We start from the raw sequence: 21,297 nt of genomic DNA, 5'->3' as shown, positions 1-21,297 counted from the left end.
GAGTGTCCTTAATGAAGTAGTAAAAGGTATTAATCTTGCTAAATCTCTACCCTTGGGAAATCTTGACCCTTGGGAGATTTAGTAAGATTGTTTTTAATATCCATATGTTTCTAATATCCCATATGACACAATGGGAAGGAACACAAAGCACTCCCACTGAATGCTGAAGCAACTGGGTGTGACTATTTGAACTGCGAGTGAACTAGTGGCTTCTTTCATATAATATGATTTTTACTCGAAAGAATGACCAACAAACAATGACAAAAAAGTCCACATTGTGATTAGAAGTTGGGTATTTGGTGTGTGTGTATATGTGTGTGTGTGTGTGTGTGTGTGTGTGTGTGTGTGTGTGTGTGTGTGTGTGTGTGTACTTTTTTTAAATGAGCTGACCAAGCAAGGACACAACTGACAGTATTTGTGGCCAATGATGAAATGAGCTTTGACGTGAAAATTAGAATTTTGGAAAACTAGTATCCAACATTGTGAGCTTGATAACTTTCCAAAACTTAAAGAATTTTTTGATGAGATATATGGTGCTTTTTAAAAAATATGTAGTTTTTTACATTGCATAATGAAATGTACCAACATTTGGAAGGTCAGCAACACTCAGTGAGCCAATATTTTCCAAATGACCAATGTATGGTGTTACAAAATCTTGTATGGGTAAAAAAATCCATTCAAAATGCAAGAAAAAATAGTAGATTTCATTAAACAGAGTATCAACATTTCATTAATATAGTTTCAGATTGCACATTTCAACTAACCTTTGAGAAATTAACCTTTGTCTAGTTTTAGTGTGGAATTAAAGAGTATCCACAATTATCTGAAAGGATATTAAAATATTCCTTCTCTTCCAGCTAACACATTTGTATTACACACATTTCTTTTCCTCCATGTATTTTAACTAAAACAACATTTCACAACAGATGCAGAAATAAGAATCCAGCTGTCTTCTTTTATTATGTCAGACATTAAAGAAATCTGCAAAGATGGAAAGCAATCCCACTATTATCAGTAATTTTGGTAGTGGGGGATGGTTTTCAAAAAATATGTTATTTGTGTGAAGATGTTATGGGCCCATTATTTTTTCTAAATAGATTAATGGAGATATTTTCTATGTTTCTTGGTTTTAATTTCTAGTGAGATAAATAGCAATAGATATAACTCACATTTACAAAAGGTTTTAAGCTCCTCAATCATTTTGAAATTTTAAAGCATCTAAAACCAAAAGCTCTGAGAACTGCTATGTTTTAAGGTTTATTCTACTTCTAAAATTTCATTGTACTCTTGCATTCAGAGTTCTAGCATTAAAAATTCAAAAATTAGATTTTTCCTATCATTTTAATAATAGCCTAATGATTATTTTAGAAAACTGAATTTTACCAAAATTTCTTCTAATGTTTCACATACTAGGCTCAATGCACAAAGGACATGATAAAGTAAAACTTGCATTTTGAAAATACCTTATGATATGCCTAACAGTTTCACATCTGCTGTGTTATTTGTGAGATAAGGTACAGCTCTAGCTCTTAAATGTGAATCAAAAGGAGGCACAGTGTCTACCGTCCTTTGTATATAAACAGCAAGATTTGAAGGCAATAAAGAATGCAAAAGTAAATTAGTATCTGTTATGTAAAATAAAGGAAATGTGACATTTTTACACTGGCATAGAGATCAGAATAATTTATGACTTAATATTGTGTTTTGAACATCTCAAAACACTTTGATTCTTATCTTATTTTGGATTGTCTGACATTTAAAAATTGAGTGATAATAGAAAATTACTCATACCCAAGCTTTCAACTCAGGCTACATATTTGGGTGGTACTCAAATGCCACTGGTGGTATTCAAGAGATATGGCCCTTGGTTCTGATTGGCCATGAAGCAGTCATGGGATTCTACTTCTCAATGATCTCATCAGAAAGGTTAACTTCTGCCCTGCCAACCTCATGGGGGTGATGTGAGCTCAAATGAGATACCACATCTCCTAGATATGGAAGAGCTAGGTAAGTTCTGATTTGCAGTTCCAACAAAATGTGGGATTATTATTAGTAAGCTTACTTTTAAAATGGACTTATATTGATTTTATTTTTAAATGCCAAGTGCTGGGTAAAGGGAGAGTGTATACATGCTTAAACTTATTCTTGCTGTATCCAGTCTTATACCTCTATGATAGTGATCGGGATGATATGGTGGTTTAATTTAAAAATTCCAATGCATATGCAAAAAACACATCCTAATATTTTTGAGTTTCTTTCCTAAAGAATCCTGTTGGAAACACATGCTTAGGAGAGGAATTTGAAAATATTTTCAAGAAAACTGGAATAGCCATTAAGAAGGTAGTGCAAAAATGAATACTGCATTCTTATTTTACTTACTTTTCTGAGGGCTGTAACAACGTTCCATCCTTGGTCCATGTATATGTGGCCTCACCAGGGGTAATAAGGTCACACAGTATATTGATGATCTCTGTCCTTTTTGTAATGTATACTGTATTTCCAATCCTGGAATTTATTGTTTTATTAAATGAAATTGAGGGAGGTTGGCTTTGCCTCATGAGAACAGGTCCCTTTGGCTTGAATGTCAGCTTGCCTGAGTTTTTTGCATTCGAGCTTTGGGACACACTTCCTGTTTCCCCTCTGAGCTGAGCAGCAGGAGGCGTCTCTTCCTGGATGCCCCGCCACTGCATGTGTGTTGGCTGTGACTTGGCTAATTCGGCCACCAGCTGATATATCAGCTGGGACGCAAGATCATCGCTGACCTCTCCGGTTTCCATGAGCTGACTCATGTTTCTTATCAGCTCATCAAACTGGGCTGTATCCATGCTATATGCTCCTTGTTTAATTGCTGCTTCAAACTGCTTATTCTTCAACTCCCAGGAGTTGCTGTTTCCTGCAGAATTTCTGCAGTGGCCTAACAGAGCTCTCAAGAAAGGCTGGTTATTAATGTGGTCATCATCCGGATAAAGCTCATTTTTGTTATTCCAGATTTGTCTCATTTTATGCCACGTGACTCCCAAACTTTTGGCTTCGCTGTGGTCCATCCCAGGATATTCCCTCGTGGGCTCCCTGAGGGCTGGGCGTGCGATGAGCCGGTTGTCAGTCCCAATGAGCTTGAGCACAATTGTTTCCTGTGCAGAGCCTGCAATGCACCGGTACACGCCGATGTCGGGGGCGGCAAGACTGTGGATTTTTAATGAGCCTGACTTGGTGATGCCAAGCCGTTTGGAGTTCTGCAGGCAACGGCCATCCTTCTCCCACTGGATCAGAGATTTCTGGAATCTTCGCACTGGGCACTTAATAATCACGGAGGTGTTGGGCAGCAAATAGGCTCTGCTACCAATGGTCAGGTTAATACGCTTCTCTTCCCTTGTCTGAATGTAGACTCTCTGGACACTGAGGATCTGAGGACCCTGCTCGCCAAGTTTGGTCTTCATCTCTGATTTGATTTCTGGAAGAAAAGAAAATACAAACAAATAAAAATACAGACTTTTTGACAGTCATCTTTCAAGGCTGATATAGGCTAACGTATCTCTTTTACTATTTTAAAGCATTCAAGAATAAAACCATGAATAACGTTATACATCCACAGATTGGGGTAAATTTCACAGCCATCTAGTACTTTAGTGGCAAAGAATGCAAGTGTGAATGAGTTGCATATAAATGTGTAAGTTACTTGACAAAACCCTGGTTTGGGGAGGCATGAGGTTAAATGATTTGGTGAAATGTAGGGAATAGCTATTTCTAGACTTGAGGGATATTTATTCTAGGCCATGCTCATATAATGGCTCCATGATTACCCAGCTTCTGGGTACATGTTTCCATCAATAAGGGTCTGATATGTCTCTACTGTCTGGCAGAGGCCCTCTGGCTTGGAGCCATGGGTACCCCAAATCTGAGAGGCGAAGAAAGAATGGGAATGTGAGTCAACATATTTGAAGGGTCTGAAAGGAGGCTGAGGTTGGCTAGCTGCAGAGTATAACCCAAATATGTCAATTAAACTAGCATGGGGGTCTGAGGAAGCAATGGGGAGCCGTGATCAAAAAAGAACAGGTGGAACAGGCAGTTTGGAGCCAGACAAATCTGAGTTAGAATCTTAGCTCTGCCACTTGGACAAATCCTTTAATCTCTCTGAGCCTCAGTTTTCTCACCTGTGAAATGTGGATAATATTAGTGCTTTCACTGGGAAGGAAGTGAAAATTAAGTCAGATTGTTTATATCAGGTGCACAGCACAGTAGCCGGCACATAATGAGCTCTCATATATAACTGCTGTGACCACGGACCTGGTGACAAGGGCAGGTGCAGCCAACACACAGCAGGGCAGACTGAGTGGGAATCAGAGATAGGGCTGGCTTTCACTTGTTCCTGAGCATTGACTCCTCTTAACGGGCTAGGCCCAAAGAAAATAATTCTCAGATCTTGTCCCCAAGAGAAGTATCCCTCTTCCTTGTTTCATCTGAGGGAAGGTTCAATGTGTTCTGGGTAGGCATGGGAGAAGGAGAATGGTGATATGGGTAGAAGATGGGTTCCTCTTTGATGATGTATTTAGGTTCCTGAGCAGATTGTGGAGTGTAGGCTGGAGGGCTTGGAGGCACCAGTGGGTGGCAGAAGAGATACTGGACTCATGTCAGGAGTATTGCTGATTTAGAAGATCATGCAATTGGGACCTCATTTACCATGGGGAACCCCAGTTACAGGTCCTCCTTGTTGTAACACAGGCTGGGAGGAGAAACAGATTGAGACTCCTCTTACATGGCCTTTTCAGGCCCTTGGCGCTGGCTACCGTGTGTTTATTGGTGCCCTGACAGCTGCCCCTCCCGCTCACCTACTCCAGGAGCTGGCTGCTAAACTTTCACAAATGCACCACTCTCCCCGTCATACAGTTCCCAGCCCTCATCAGCCGTCAGGAATTCAGATGGCACTTCTGAAACATCATTATCATTCACCCCCATTGCTTCTACGCTGTTCTCTCTCACCGAGACATTGCCATATCCCCTTCACTAGACTCCTGGTCTGTAGTCTCATATTTACCCAATATATCTTATAGCTCTCAGAGTAAATGAACTAAAATCAAACCTGACCTAGTCACTTTCTTCTTGGATACAACTTAAACTCCCTGGCATGGAGTTCAAGAGTCTCTATAGCTAACTTTGCAAGCTCTCTCTTGAACCCACGTTCCAGTCCTATGGAATCTGTTGAAATTCCCTGAAACTTACCACTCCATTTGACAACTCCTACTTTTATCCACACTGCTCTCTTTCCCCACATTCTTCTGTATCCACACACAGGTGGGCCTGACGAACAGACATGTCATTCAGAAGCCTGCTCCAGGGTTCCTCCTTTGTGAGAGTCTTCCTGAACTCTGCCCACCCAGCATCACTGGCCACTGCCTTCTGTTTGTTGAATGAATAAGCCAATGAATGAGTAAAAGAAAAGGTAACATGTATGCCCTGGGACCCTGCAGGAAGTGCTGCCAGCCCAAGAGGGGTGCTGGTGACGTGGGCCTGTGCCTGGCTGGGTTTCCGTGACTGTAGCTATGTCAGGAATGGGTGTTACTGGAAGCAGCCAGAACTAGCAAAGCTAGAGGAAGAGTTAGAGCAGGGGAGGCTATATTCTAATGGCAAAGTCCAAGAGGTGTGTAGGAGGCTGAGAGGACTAAAGAGGCCAGCTGCGTTCCGGTGCAAGGAGGGAGGCCATGGGCGGGAGAGATGACAGTCATTTGAGACAGCACTGGGAAGGGGCTGCGGCATATTTTTCTTGACATTTCAATAAATGCCTAGGTTCCTCTTTCCTAATCCATCCTGATCTCAGAACTCTGGGGAAAAAGAAAAATTCTTTTTTGCCAAAGCTCAGGAACCCTAAAAGTCAGAATTTAAAAAATCTAAAATCAAGCACTACATATTCCTGTTATCCTTCTTTTCTTCAGATGCCTTATTGGAAACCAAGACAGGTAGATTTCTAACAGCACTTTGAGAATGAACCACATCTGACATATTTAAAGAGAATGACTATGAGTACAATTCTTGACCTCGTGATCCACCTGCCTCAACCTCCCAAAATGCTGGGATTATAGGCATGAGCCACCACACTCAGCCTATGAGTACAATTCATTCTGATAAACATGTTGGGGGATTATATAGAGAAAGACAAAACTGAACATTTGGAGGTGCTGTGTACCTACCCCATGAAAGCTCATACCCTAATAGGCCAGAAGATACAATAACTTACTTAATACATTTTATCTTGTGTTAAACTTATAATAGAAATTAGAGAAAAACACTTTAAAAGTAATCAATATTTTTGAGCTTTTAGTATGTGCCTGACATTGATTCTAAGCACTTTATAGGTATTAATTCAGGATTCTCAGAACAGTCCCGTGAAATCAAGACTATTCTCATTTTACAGATGAGAAACCTGAGACCCACAGAGATTAAATAACTTGTTCAATGTCACAGGATGAAGTACTTGGAAGAACTAGGATTTGAAATCAGGTGAGTTATTAACTTAACTACATTGTCATATTACCCTTCAGACATGAAGTACAACTGAGAAAGCTTACTGGGGAAGGTAGGGTTTCTGTTGAGCCTTCAAGAGCAGGAAGAACTTCAGTCACTAGACATCGGGAAGGAAAGAATTTGAACAAGAGAACTGTCAAGGGATTGTCTGGGGAGAAGCAGGTGCTGGGTGTGATTAGACAACAGGGTGCGCCCCTGGCGTCTAGGGGGAGCACAAGACATCTTTCCCACCTGACTTGGACCTGCTGCACACCAAAATAGAGCAAAGAAAAATCACCACTCCAAAGTGGAGGGGTTTTACCTAAACCCAAGGCACCAATTAACACACATTTTCTAGAACTGAAACCTTAGAAGAAAATAAAGTTCACAGCACTACTGGGCCTGATTTTCTTGTCTACGGACCCCCTTTCATAATGGATGGGGTAGATCATACGTTTCTAACATGAGGAGGAGAGAGGGTAGATTGGAGGTGAAACAGAGTAAAATCGGAAGGACATAATGCCACCATAGTCTCGATATTCCTAGAGGAATGAAAGAAAAGTTCATCGATAGAGAAATGGATCAGTGCAGATGTTAGAAAATAGTTGCTATGGCGAATTTCTAGGGCATTCTTAAAAAATAGAGCACAAAGCCGCTATTTCACAGCAAATTCAGATAGCATAAATATGAAACATGCCAAATTAGCATGGTGATATTATTTTCTTTAGGAAATCCCAGTGGCTCAGGCTAGGGAACCAACCGACCAACCAATAAACAAATCGCTTGAAAAGTAATACCAGGGCTGAAGCTAAGCAGGGGTAAGTGCAGGAGGTTAATGAAAGGCATAAAGATTTGGTGGTAGAGTTGGTTAAGTGGGAACCTAAGGAATGCTGGCTAAGTTTTCTAGTGCAAGTGCAGAAAGTGTGGGGATAATACGGAGATACGGAAGAGCCAGAGGTCACGGCGAGGCACTAAATAAGCAAGCAGGAATGAGATGAGGATAAGGCAGAAGAGCAGGAAGGTAGTTCTGAGTGCAAAGTAGAGAGGAAGTCTAAGAGGTTACCATGCCAACATGATGGAGTCAGCAGAACTGGCGAGGTTGGGAAATTGGGATATCAGGTGTTAGAAGGGTCATCAACACAGATATTGGTTGTCTTGGATGTTAGAAAATGTCGGAGAGGAATCATGCACCTGGTGCTGGTGTGTCCTGAGAAAGGTGCCGAGGGTCTTGTAAGGTCTGCACATGGTGCCTTTGAAGGTATGAGGCGGGGCAATCCACATGCTAAGTATGTAATGACAGCAGGGAAATGGTGCAGACAGATGGGTAGGGAGGATAAGAACGTGGCAGCCTCATCTCTTGCTCTGTGATATGGTGGTGGAAACAAAAGGATGCTACATGCAATTGTAGAAGCAGAACCTAAACTTCAACACGCAAGGGCCACTGATCAAAGATTATGGAATGAGGCCAGGCTATTGCTGAAGTGGGGGCCCCGCTCAGGGTGTGTTGGCTGTGCTGGGAGCACGGATTCCTGTCTCTTGTCTACATTCATGACCTACATGTTTGGCAGGCAGGAGTGGGGTGGGGTAAAGAAATATACTATCTTTTTTTCTCTTGTGTTTTTAATTTCTCCCTAAAACTTGTAATTTTCTCTGCTCCTCAGTGCATGCCATAATAATTTATAATTTCATCTTGTACCACATTGCATGCCCTAATAACCACAATGTATTCCCACATGTTATTCTGTTATTATTTTAGAGGAAGCTGCCAGTATCACTTTAATTTCACCCTCCTCTAAGGCAGTTTTTACCGTCTAGCCACACTGCTATGCAACCATCCGCAATTAATAAAAATCAGATAGAGAAGCAGCTTGAACGACGCGTGATAGTGCACCATATTCTATGGACACTCCTGAGTTCCAGGAGACTTTACAACTTGGAATCTCAAGTTTTTGGACTCTTAAGACTTTGGAAACATGTTCTTCAAAAAAAAATGTTAATTTCCATGAATCAGCATAGAGAGGCAGCTAAAAACGTGGGCCAAAGAATCAGACAGACTTGTGGTCAAGGGGTTCAAATGGCAGCCAGGGAGACTTAGCCAAGTCTCACGCCTTTCTATGTCTTGGATTTCTCATCTCTAACTGAAGATAGTATCTGCCTCACAATGCTGTTCAGGGGACTAAATGTGATAATGCATGCAAATAGCTTCACATAGTAATTGCTCAATAAATGCCACTACTTAAAAAAAACCCAGTATTTTCCTTATTTTGCTTTGTTTGTTTCTCCAGGAAAGTTGTTGGTAAATTGAAGTTTTATAAGTCTTAAGAGTTTCCAAAGTCTTAAGAGTCCAAAAACTTGAGATTCCAAGTTGTAAAGTCTCCTGGAACTCAGGAGTGTCCATAGAATATGGTGCACTATCATGCGTCGTGATATATATATATATATATATATATATATATATGGCATGAAAATAAGAATAATTCATGTGTAATTTGTAATTTTTTCTCCTTACCAAAAATTCAGAAGGGTACCTGAGATAATGAATGTAATTTTACATGTGAGTAATTAAAGACAGTGAAAAAGGGGTAACTGAACTCCAAAGCTGTTATTTCCACTATGCCTGTTTCCTGCCTCCCTACCTCCCTTCCCAAACTTCTCACCGCCACTCTGTTGCCTGCTTTTCAACTGCTGCCATGACAACCCTCGACTTACATGTTTTAACATATAACTCTTATATGAAACATACATATTCATATGTAAACACGTATTCTATCATGTACACTGAAAATACAGATGAATGCTCCATGCGTATTAGCTTTGGCTATAATGAAGCCGTTAATATAAACTCTTTATAGTAAGCTCATTATTCATAATTAATTGAGGTGTACAAACTGCCATTTTTAAAATCAAAGTTATTCTGTTTTTATCCTTGCCGATTTTAGATGATACACAAGAAAAAATACTCAAATGCTTAAAAGTACGTAGCTCTTCTACATCTAATGAAGTCCAAATGCATTCCTAGCAAAGTAAACCAGGAGGTATTTGGCTTAACTTCTACAAGGAATACTCCTCAACTCTAAGCAGAAGGAATTATGGTAAAGTGGAGGACATAAATCCAAGTGAGAAAGCCTTAAGGATGCATTTGTTAAGTGGGTGGACATTTCTTAAAACAGACTTTTTTTAGAACTATGTCTTGATCTTCCCCATTCTACCGATCACTGCCGAAAACAACACTGAGTTCCGCCTGAGTTGCTTTACTCACAGATGAGAAAACTGTTGACATATGGAAAATAAAGACATCGGGACAAAATGAACAGAATCAGCATATTTTGGTGAAGCGCGGACGCTGCATACTTACTACTGCACTCAGGCATCTGGCAAGATCTTACAAGAGGGAGCCCTGGTAGATCCCTGCACATCATCTCACTCAGGGGGACGCGCCGGCCTTTGGCTGTCAGCCTTTGACACACCTGCTTTCTTCTCTGGATCCCAACACCACAACTGACAGAACACTGAAATGAGAGTTGTGCAACAGAGTCAAATGGAGCGTGAGCAAGCAGACCCAGCCAACAACAGCAAAGTCCCCAAGGGTGAAACAAGAGGGAATTTTCAGTACGGATGTGCCAATAAGAAAGCCATTTCCTAGGCTTGAACATCTTTTATGTCATAGAGAGTTTCTTCCTCTTCTCCTCCCCTTCCCTCCCCTCTTTTCTTTTCCTTTCTCTGTTTCTCTTTTTCCTTCAGTCATGTCCTTTCTATCACCCTTCCTCTCCCTCCTAGTCCCTCCCTCTCACTCTTTCTTTCGGAGATAGTAAAGAATTTCCAGTAATATATTGTTGTAGGATTTTTTTGGCATTGCAATTAATATCGTTTATTTTTTAGCCATAAATTTGACCTTTTTAACAATTTCATTGAGGCATAATTGATATATAAAGAACTGCACATGTCTAATCTGTGCAATGTGATGGGTTTGGGCTTAATGCAAACACCATGATACCATTACCATAATCGGAGTAACAGACATATCCAACACTTTCCAAAGTTCTCTTTTTGCTTTTTGTTGCCTATTTTGTTTTATGATTAGAACACTTAACATGAGATCTGCCTTCTTAATAAATTTTGAATTGCACACTACCTGTTGTTAACTATAGGCACTAGGTTTTACTGCAGATCTCTAGAACTTATTCAGCTAGTATAATTGAAACTTTATAACCATTAAACAACTCCTCATTCTGGGGAAACCACTATTGTAGTCTCTGCTCCTATGAGTTTTACGATTTTAGATACCTTATGTAAGTGGACTCATGCGACATTTGTTTTTCTGTAACTGGCTTATCTCACTTAGCATAATGATGTCCTCTAGGTTCATCCATGTTGCCACAAATGGCAGGATTTCCTAGTCTTTTAAGGCTGTAAAATATTTCATCCTATGTATATACAGTACCACATTTTCTTTACCCATTCATCTGTCTATGAACATGTCCATAATTTTTTTTTTTTGAGACGGAGTCTTGCTCTGTTGCTCAGGCTAGAGTGCAGTGGCATGATCTCGGCTCACTGCAACCTTCGCCTCCCAGGTTCAAGCAATTCTCCTGCCTCGGCTTCCCAAGCAGCTGGGATTACAGGTGCCTGCTACCTTGCTTGGCTAATTTTTGTACTTTTAGTAGAGACAGGGTTTCACCATCTTGGCCAAGCTGGTCTCAAACTCCTGATCTTGTGATCCACCTACCTAGGCCTCCCAAAGTGCTGGGATTACAGGTGTGAGCCACTATGCCTGATCTTTTTTTTTTTTTTTTAATTATTATTATAAGTTCTGGGATACATATGCAGAATATGCAAGTTTGTTACATAGGTATACACGTGCCATGGTGGTTTTCTGCACCCATCAACTGGTCATCTACATTAGGTATTTCTCCTAATGCTATTCCTCCACTATCCCCTATCCCCCACAGGCCCTGGTGTGTGGTGTTCCCCTCCCTGTGTCCATGTGTTCTCATTGTTCAGCTCCCACTTATGAGCAACAACATGCGGTGTTTGGTTTTCTGTTCCTGTGTTAGTTTGCTGAGAATGATGGTTTCCAGCTTCATCCATGTCCCTGCAAAGGACATGAACTCATCTTTTTTTTGTGGCTGCATAGTATTCCATGGTGTATATGTGCCATCTTTTCTTTGTCCAGTCTATCATTGATGGGCATTTCGGTTGGTTTCAGGTCTTTGCTATTGTAAACAGTGCTACAATGAACACACCTGTGTGTGTCTTTATAATAGAACGATTTATAATCCTTTGGGTATATACTCAGTAACGGGATTGCTGGGTCAAATGGAATTTCTATTTCTAGGTCCTTGAGGAATCGCCACACTGTCTTCCACAATGGTTGAACTAATTTACACTCCCACCAACAGTGTAAAAGTGTTCCTATTTCCCCACATCCTCTCCAGCATCTGTTGTCTCCAGATTTTTTACTGATTGTCATTCTAACTGGCATGAGATGGTATCTCAATGCGGTTTTGATTTGCATTTTTCTAATGACCAGTGATGATGAGCATTTTTGCATATGTCTGTTGGCCTCATAGTCTGTTCATATCCTTTGCCCATTTTTGAATGGGTTTGTTTTTTTCTTGTAAATCTGCTTTAGTTCTTGGTAGATTCTGGATATTAACCCTTTGTCAGATGGGTAGATTGCAAAAAATTTTTCCCATTCTGTTGGTTGCTGGTTCACTCTAATGATTGTTTCTTTAGCTGTGCAGAAAATCTTAAGTTTAATTAGATCCTATTTGTCTACTTTGGCTTTTGTTGCCATTGCTTTTGATGCTTTAGTCATGAGGTCCTTGCCTATGCCTATGTCCTGAATGGTATTGCCTAGGTTTTCTTCTAGGGTTTTATGTATTAGGTCTTTATAGTGTTGATGGTCTTACAATTTGGTATGTTTTTGCAGTGGCTGGTACCAGTTTTTCCTTTCCATATTTAGTGCTTCCTTCAGGAGCTCTTTTAATGTAGGCCTGGTGGTGACAAAATCTCAGCATTTGCTCACCTATAAAGGATTTTATTTCTCCTTTGCTTAAGAAGCTTAGTTTGGCTGGATATAAAATGCTGGGTTGAAAATTCTTTTCTTAAAGAATGCTGAATATTGGCCCCCAGTCTCTTCTGTCTTGTAGGATTTCTTCAGAGAGATCTGCTATTAGTCTGATTAGTCTGATGGGCTTCCTTTTGTGGGTAACCAGGCCTTTCTCTCTGGCTGCCTTTAACATTTTTTTCTTCATTTCAACCTTGGTGAATCTGATGGTTATTTCTTGGAGGCTTTGTTCATTCCTTTTCATTCTTTCTTCTCTAATCTTGTCTTCATGCTTTATTTCATTAAGTGGATCTTCAATCTCTGATATCCTTTCTTCTGCTTGATTGATTCAGCTATTGATACCTGTGTATGCTTCACAAAGTTCTTGTGCTGTGTTTTTCAGCTCCATCAGGTCATACATGTTCTTCTCTAAACTGGTTATTCTACTTAGCAATTCCTCTAATCTTTTATTAAGGTTCTTAGCGCCCTTGCATTGGGTTGGAACATGCTCCTTTAGCTTGGAGGAGTTTGTTATTAGCCACCTTCTGAAGCCTTCTGTCAAGTCATCAAACTCATTCTCTGTCCAGTTTTGTTCCCTTGCTGGCAAGGAGTTGTAATATTTTGGAGGCGAAGGGACATTCTGGTTTTCGGACTTTTCAGCCATTTTGCACTGGGTTTTCCTCATCTTTGTGGATTTATTTTACCTTTAGTCTTTGATGTTGGTGACCTTCAGATGGGTTTCTGTGTGGATGTCCTTTTTGTTGATGTTGATGCTGTTCCTTTCTGTTTGTTAGTTTTCTTTCTAACAGTCAGGCCCCTCTGCTGCAGGTCTGCTGGAGTTGGCTGGAGGCTCACTCCAGACCCTGTTTGCCTGTGTATCACCAGTGAAGGCTGCAGAACAGCAAAGACTTCTGCCTGTTGGAGTAGGCACCAGAGGGAATCTCCTGGTCTGTGGGTTGCAAAGATCATGGGAAAAGCATAGTATCTGGGCCGGAGTGCACCATTCTTCACGGCACAGTCCCTTGTGGCTTCCCTTGGCTAGGGGGCATTGCCCAACCCCTTGTATTTCCTGGGTGAGGTGATGCCCCATCCTTCTTTGGCTCACCCTCTATGGGCTGCATCTACTGTCCAACCAGTCCCAGGGAGATGAGCCAGGTACTCAGCTGGAAATGCAGAAATCACCTCCCTTCTGCATTGCTCTTGCTGGGAGCTACAAACCGGAGCTGTTCCTATTTGGCCATCTTGCCAGCCACAGCTGATTTTGATTTTAAAATACTTATTACCAAATATCCAAGAAATAAAAATGTATAAAAGGGAAAGTTAAAAAAACACCCAATCTGCCATATATAAAGTAACGTGAATAGTTGATAATCATTGTGTGTACATGCAATTTCAACTGAAAAATTTAATGCGGCTGGGCATGGTGGCACATGCCTGTAATCCCAGCACTTTGGGAAGCTCAGGTGGGTGGATCATGAAGTCAAGAGACCAAGACATCCTGGCCAATATGGGGAAAACTGCCACTATGATTCAGTTATCTCCCACTGAGTCCCTCCCACCACACATGGGAATTATGAGAGCTACAATTCAAGATGAGATTTGGGTGGGGACACAGCTAAACCATATCATCTACCTCATCTCTCCAAATGTCAATTAGTTTTCATTCTATTATTTAGATAATGTTAAGATTTCTGATATTTATGTTGTGTTATAGAATATAATTGTTAGTTGATTAGTCTTAATCTACACACATGAATTCATTACTCATCTCCCACCTTTTATACCAGGGCCTATGGCATTCCCAGATTCTCTGTTTTGAGTTGTCTCTGTATCTCATCTTGGCCCTACAGCTTTTTCAAGAAGGGTTTATCAGACGATATTCTCTTTCTTTTGTCTCTGAATACTTTTCTGTTCCATGTGTTTTGTTCTTCTCAACAAATACCAATTATGCTTATGTTTGATCTCCTTTGTCTGTCTTCTATATCCATTACGGCCACTAAAAACCAATTTTACATCTTTGTTCTTTTCCATATAATTTTATATGACTTATTCCAGTCTGTATCCCATCTCCCTTTATTATCAGTCATTTCCTGTATTTTCTTCAGTTGTTGCCTGTGATGTCAGTTTTGTGCCTGCTATTTTTGTATCTGCCATTTAAAATTTTCCCTCTTTTTTCTTGATGGTTCCAGTTGTCCTTCCATCTCCTGTTGTCTTATAGTCTCATTTTTGAACTCAAACCTCACTTTAAAGCCACTTTTTCCCTAGACATTATGACTATAACTTACTTGGAAATATAGAACCTATCGGTCTGAACTTTTCTCTGGGAAAATTTCTGTTACATTATCCATGTGACTCTTGTTTTATGCTCCATTTCCCATCCCATGATTTCCTCCCTCCTTTTTGATATCCCCACCTAGCTTTGGTGCATAGATTTTATGCTGGTGCTTTGAATACAGCTGCTGTTTGTGAGTAACATGGGAGGGAGAAATGAACCAGGGAGTTTTACATCTGTTTGTTGTCTTCAACATTTTGTCACCAAATCTCTTATTTCCTCTAGCTACATTTCTCTTCAGGTTTTGGAATTTGAACAGTTGATGAGATGAATAAAAGATCCTTTTAAATAACTGGCTCACTGTGTCATAAACCGGCAACTGCTGCCTCCCCTTCCTTCACACCACTTCATCTCTGGCAGCATTCCTTGGCAAGGAGGCATAAAAATATGCCTTCTCCCTCAGCTCCATCTCCCACCACGATTCTGCAGGGACATCCTCAGTTTTCTTCTGAGGTACCTCGTGGTCCAGGATCTACTCTCTGTCATCAAAGAACTAGAATAGGCCTTTCAGGACTGCCACATTTACTCCTAGGGAAATCTATATCCTGCTAGGTGCCTGAGGAAATATTTGTCCGCTCTCAGCCTTCTCTCTCATTCTGGTCCAGTCTTTGGCAGGTGTGTTTCATAATTTATAGTTTGGGATTGTGGCCATTTCATTGTTCATTGAGTTGTTCGGTTTCAAAGGAGGAAAATAGAATTTTAAAAAATGCCTTTAGTGACGTCTTTTAACAGAAAGCCCTAATTATTATTACTTTTCAGTATAGACAAAAACTTTTTGTAAGCTTTTGAATAAATATTTTAAAATTACCATTACCATAATATCACTTTTTTTTTAAACAAGTCAAATCATCATCTAGGAGTTTCTCACATAATAAAAATGAATGTCAGCTTTTTATTAAACTACTATGTTAGTTACTTTAGTTCATGTAAAAGTGGTTAAATAACTGTCAATCGCTGCTCATAAGACATTTCTAATGATACATACTTGACTTTTTCTCCTCATCCTGAATGGTAGGATGGTTTGTAAATCCTTTTTTTGAGAGGGAGGTCTTCTGTGACTGTGTGTCTGCTAAGTTAAAGTAAGCATGCCATCAGAGAATGTCCAGAACTCACAGGGAGGGGAGATGTCATAATCAGTGCCATTAATTATCATTCACAAAGCAGCAACTGTACGCCAAAGCTTCTTGTGGTTTCTTCTTTAGACATCTGGTAGATTCCTCAGGAATCACTCATGGGAACAATATACATTGGTTCTTGCATCTTCAAAACTATTTGTCTGTGGTCTTTAAACTTGAAGGTCAGTTTGGCAGGATATAAAATCTTTGGCTCACACTTTCTTTCCTTCAGTATCTTAAATACGTTGCTCCATTGTTTTCTAGCATGAAGTGATATTGTCAAGAAGTCTGATGCCAGTTTGATTTTCCTTCCCTAATAAATGACTCGATTTTTTGCATACATGCAAAAATATATTTTTATCTTTTAGTAGAATATCTTTTTTTTGAGATGGAGTTTTGCTCTTCTGGCACAATCTCAGCTCATTGCAAACTCCATCCCCTGGGTTCAAGCTATTCTCCTGGTCAGCCTCCCAAGTAGCTGAGATTAAAGGAGTGTGCCACTACGCCTGGCTAATTTTTGTATTTTTTAGTAGACACAGGGTTTCACCATGTTTGCAGGCTGGTCTTGAACTCCTGGCCTCAAGTGATCCACCCCCTCAGCCTCCCAAAGTGTTGGGATTACAGGCGTGAGCCATCATGCCCAGCTGAACATGTCTTGATATTGACCATTCTGCGTCAGTTTTCCCAGGTATATAGAGTGCCCTTTCAATATGGCAATTTGAATCATTTATAGCTTTGTTGTTATGATTTTTGGTGGTTTCTTTTCCTAGGACTCTATATTTGTTGGATTTATTTCCTTGTCTTTTATATATATTATTTGCACTTGAATCTTTTAATATTTCTTTGATTCTTGTCATTTCCCTCCTTTCTTTTATTTTGCTTATTACACTTTCTCTGCCCAGTCATTCTTGAGTTTCTTCTAGTATTTAGTCTGCATTCTGAGGAATTTACCCTTAGTTTTTAAATTCTTTTCTGAACTGTCAGCTATCATTTTACATTCTCCTGTTATTTATTCATCTCATTTATTGAGTTTTCTATTTCTGATTTATTTCTACAATTTTCTTTTTGTTTTCTCTTAGCTCATTTTGTAATATTGAGTATATTTTCATCTGCTTGAAGGCCACGTTTTCATTATGTTGGTATGCTACTGATACTTTACCTTTTTGGAGGGTTTGCTGACGCCCCTATTAAATGAATTAGATTGTTTTCTGTACTTTTAGAGAAGGAGAGTGTAAGCAGGTGGGAGTATTTCAGGACAGTTATCTTCACTGTTAAGAGCTTCCTCCTCTGGTGTCAAAAAGAAGTATTATATGCAACAATTTGGCCACAATTCTGGGATTTGTATCTCTGGACTCCCAACTCCCAAGGATCCGAACATCTCTTTCCTTTACCCTGTGTTCCTTCTCCACTTGGATTATAATTCTGACAACTTTTCTTGGGCACTTCTTAAGCCCAGTACTCTCTGGTCTTCTTAAGGCCCTTTAGTGGTTCTGCACGATCCTTCTTGCATCCAGTCACACTCTGGAACCTGGAGTCTTTCCTCAATTTGGCTGATTGGGCTCAGATCTATTTGCTGAGGGTTCTACTCAGAGTAGGATTATTTCCTTGTCATGCTATTTATTGCTGACGTCTGTGTTCCACAACTACTGGCCCTGTCTCTTCTCTTTTTTTCCACTGCCTAGCTGCTATTTTGCCATTTCTAAACCGTGTCTGTACTGTGTGGTTTGGCCTCACCTACTTATATGACTTTTGTTAAAATTACCTCTGTTGTTTTTTCTTTCCTTTTGCATTCCTGATTTCTCTGCCTTTTCTTTTTTAACGAGGGATTTGGGAATAGTAACTATGCTACCATCATATTTTGCCTCACTGAAATCCTTCAAATAATTTTTAAAGGGACTACTGTCACTAATTTACTTTTAGATATCATGGTAGTCATCTTCCATGGTTTCAACTACCACATATGTGTTGATGATTCATATAACTTTAATGCAGATGTTTTCTGAGCTATAATTCTTTCTTGATAACTTTATAACCTCTCAAACTACATGTATGTCTAAAATAAGCCATTTTTCTCTCTCTTTCAAGTCACTTTCTGAATATGCTTCTTCTTTTAATTAATTTTAAAATTAATGTCATCTCATCCATTCGCTTTCCAGTACAGAAATATAAAACACTCCTTTTTGCTCATGTCCTGTCAATTCAATTGCCAAATATGTCAGTTAAATATCCTAAATATTGTTCAAAACCACTTACTATTCTCTATCCCAACTGCTTCTTCTCTCACTGGTTTTATTACAATTGCCATCTAACAAGGTTTTTCAAGCTCCAATTCCTTCTTCCTCTAATACAATATCCATACTTGCAGCCAGAATTATAAGTCTAAAACCTTATATTTTACTTCCTCATTCAAACACCTTCCATCACGCTCTCAGTGACTGTGGGGATAAACCCAATACCCCAAAGCCTTCACAATCCAGCTGTAACCTCTCCTTTCCATCTCACCTACCAGCACTTCCTCAGTGCATCCTGTTCTTAAGCCACACAAGACTCACAAGCTCCCCCAAATCTGTGCCTTTATGTACACTCTTGTCACTCCTAGAATATCCAGCTGTCTCATTTCCACACAGCACTTATCTCTTAAGATGCAACTCCATTACGTTCCTTGTTAGTTGTATTCCTAGGCATTTTATTCTCTTTGTGGCAATTGTGAATGGCATTTCGTTCTTGATGTGGCTCTCTTTAAGTCTGCTATTGCTGTATAGGAATGCTTGTGATTTTTGCACATTGATTTTGTATCCTGAGACTTTGCTGAAGTTGCTTATCAGTTTCAGGAGATTTTGGGCTGAGACAATGGGGTCTTCTAGATATACAATCGTGTCATCTGCAAATAGAGACAATTTGACTTCCTCCTTTCCTATTTGAATACACTTTATTTCTGTTTCTTGCCTGATTGCTCTGGCTAGAACTTCCAGTACTATATTGAATAGGAGTGGTGAGAGAGGGCAAATCCTTGTCTAGTGCCAGATTTCAAGAGGAATGCTTCCAGTTTTTGCCCATTCAGTATGATATTGGCTGTTGGTTTGTCGTAAATAGTTTTTATTATTTTGAGATACGTTCCGTCAATACCTAGCTTATTGAGGGTTTTTAGCATAAAGGGCTGTTGAATTTTGTCAAAGGCCTTCTCTGCATCAATTGAGATAATCATGTGGTTTTTGTCTTTGGTTCTGTTTATGTGGTGAATTAGGTTTATAGACTTTCATATGTTGAACCAGCCTTGCATCCCCGGGATGAAGCCTACTTGATCATGGTGGATAAGCTTTTTGATGTGCTGTTGCAGTCGGCTTGCCAGTAATTTACTGAAGATTTTTGCAAGGACCTAGAAATAGAAATTCCATTCGACCCAGCAATCCCATTACTGGGTATATATCCAAAGGATTAGAAATCGTTCTACTATAAGGACACATGCACACGAATGTTCATTGCAGCACTGTTTACAATAGCAAAGACTTGGAACCAACCCAAATGCCCATCAATGATAGATTGGACAGGGAAAATGTGGCACATATACACCATGGAATATTATGCAGCCATCAAAAACAATGAATTTGTGTCCTTTGTAGGGACAGGAATGAACCTGGAAACCATCATTCTCAGCAAACTGACAGAAGAGCAGAAGATCAAACACCACATGTTCTCACTCATAGATGGGTGTTGAACAATGAGAACACGTGGACATAGGGAGGGGAGCACCACACACTGGGGTCAGTTGGGGGGAAATAGGGGAGGGACAGTGGGGGGTGGGGAGTTGGGGAGAGATAGCAAGGGGAGAGATGCCAGATGTAGGTGATGGGGACGAAGGCAGCAAATCACACTGCCACGTGTGTATCTATACAACAATCCTGTGTGTTCTTCACATGTACCCCAAAGCCTAAAATGCAATAAAATAAATGAAAAAAAAAAAGAAAAGAAAATACACACTAAAAATACTTTTAAAAGACAGAAAAAAAAAAGATGCAACTCCAAAGCTGCATCTTCTACACCACTTTCCAGGGACCCAGGCAGACTTAGATGTTTCCCCTCACTTTTCACATAGCTCTGTACATACAGCACTTTTATTGGACTTTTTTTTTTTTTTTTTTAACACGGTTTAAACGTCATTCCTTCTGTCTGCCTTATGAAACTGTGAGTTCACTGAAAACTATTCTTAGCTGTCTTTGATTTCTGGTGCCTAGGGTAATCAACATAGAAATGCTCAGTAAATGTTGATTAAATCACTGAGTTTCTAAGGCTATGGAAATAAGCCCATTCGGAGTACAAAACACCTTTATAAATCTCTACACTTTAGTCAAAAAGTGTTTACCAAGCACCAAGTGGGATACAAACATGTGCAGAAATGGTTCTTCCCCTTTGGCAGTTTCTTTTGGTCAGGAAAATAAAGCGTATTCAGGTTGTGCGTGTGTGTGTGCTGTGTGGGGTATGTGTGTGTGTGTGAGATTTAAAATACATGGAACAGATAAAACTACATGAATTTGAATGCGCTGGGCATATTATGGATGGGTCAAAATATCAGAGTAAACTGTCAGATTCAGTCTAAAAAGACACTATTATTCCAGCAGAAGAGTGCTTACCAGAGCAAGATGGCAGAATAGAAAGCTATACTGATCATCCCCCCGCTCCCGCTAAAGGTTAACAATTATCTGTGAATAAAAAAAGCACCTTCATGAGAACTAAAAATCAGGTGAGCTATCACAGTACCTCGTTCTAACTTCGTGTCACTGAAAGAAGCACTGACGAAGCCAGAAAAGACAGTCTTAAATCACCAACACCACCCCTTCCCATTCCCTGGCAGCGGCTGCATGGCATGGGGAATCTGTGCACTTTAGGAAGGGAGAGGACAGCAACTGGGGGACTTTGCATTGAACTCAGTGCTGCCCTGTCATAGCGGGAAGTGAAATCATTCTGAACTCAGCTGACTTCCACGGACGGAGCATTTTGGGCCAGCCCTAACCAGAGGGGAAGTACCCAACCTGGTGGCCACAGCCTGGGTTTCAGCAAGCCTCACCACCATGGGCTAAAGTGCTCTGGGGTCCTAAGTGAACTTGAAAGGCAGTCGATGACATGAGGACTCAAATTCTTAGGCAAGTCTGATGGTGTTCTGGGGCAGGGTGTGACCTAGTGAGACATCAGATGGGGCGGCTGGGGAAGTACTTGCGCTACCCCTCCCTCAACCCCGAGCAGCACAGCTTGCAGCAATGAAAGTGACTCCTTACTTCTGCTTGGGCAGAGGAGAGAGACCAGTCAAGAGG

General features: G+C 40.3%; 1 protein-coding gene across 5 annotated transcripts in view; it reads right to left on the bottom strand.

Moving 5' to 3' along the window:
• The window catches only part of ADAMTSL3 (ADAMTS like 3), a 361,855-nt gene that overhangs the window by 55,563 nt on the left and 284,995 nt on the right, over nt 1–21,297 (bottom strand). For all 5 annotated transcript variants that reach the window (XM_032264821.1, XM_032264819.1, XM_032264822.1 and 2 more), the window contains exons 20-21: nt 9,851–10,004; nt 2,380–3,451 (exon numbers count right to left, since the gene is read on the bottom strand). In XM_032264821.1, the coding sequence (XP_032120712.1) occupies nt 2,380–3,451; nt 9,851–10,004 (1,226 nt within the window). The remainder of the gene's footprint in view (nt 1–2,379; nt 3,452–9,850; nt 10,005–21,297) is intronic.

This window comes from Sapajus apella, unplaced genomic scaffold (genome assembly GCF_009761245.1).
Source record: "Sapajus apella isolate SASKATOON/1434 unplaced genomic scaffold, GSC_monkey_1.0 scaffold147, whole genome shotgun sequence".
NCBI lineage: Eukaryota > Metazoa > Chordata > Mammalia > Primates > Cebidae > Sapajus > Sapajus apella.
The sequence above is the reverse complement of the archived record's forward strand: the minus strand, read 5'-3'. Positions and strand labels throughout refer to the sequence as shown.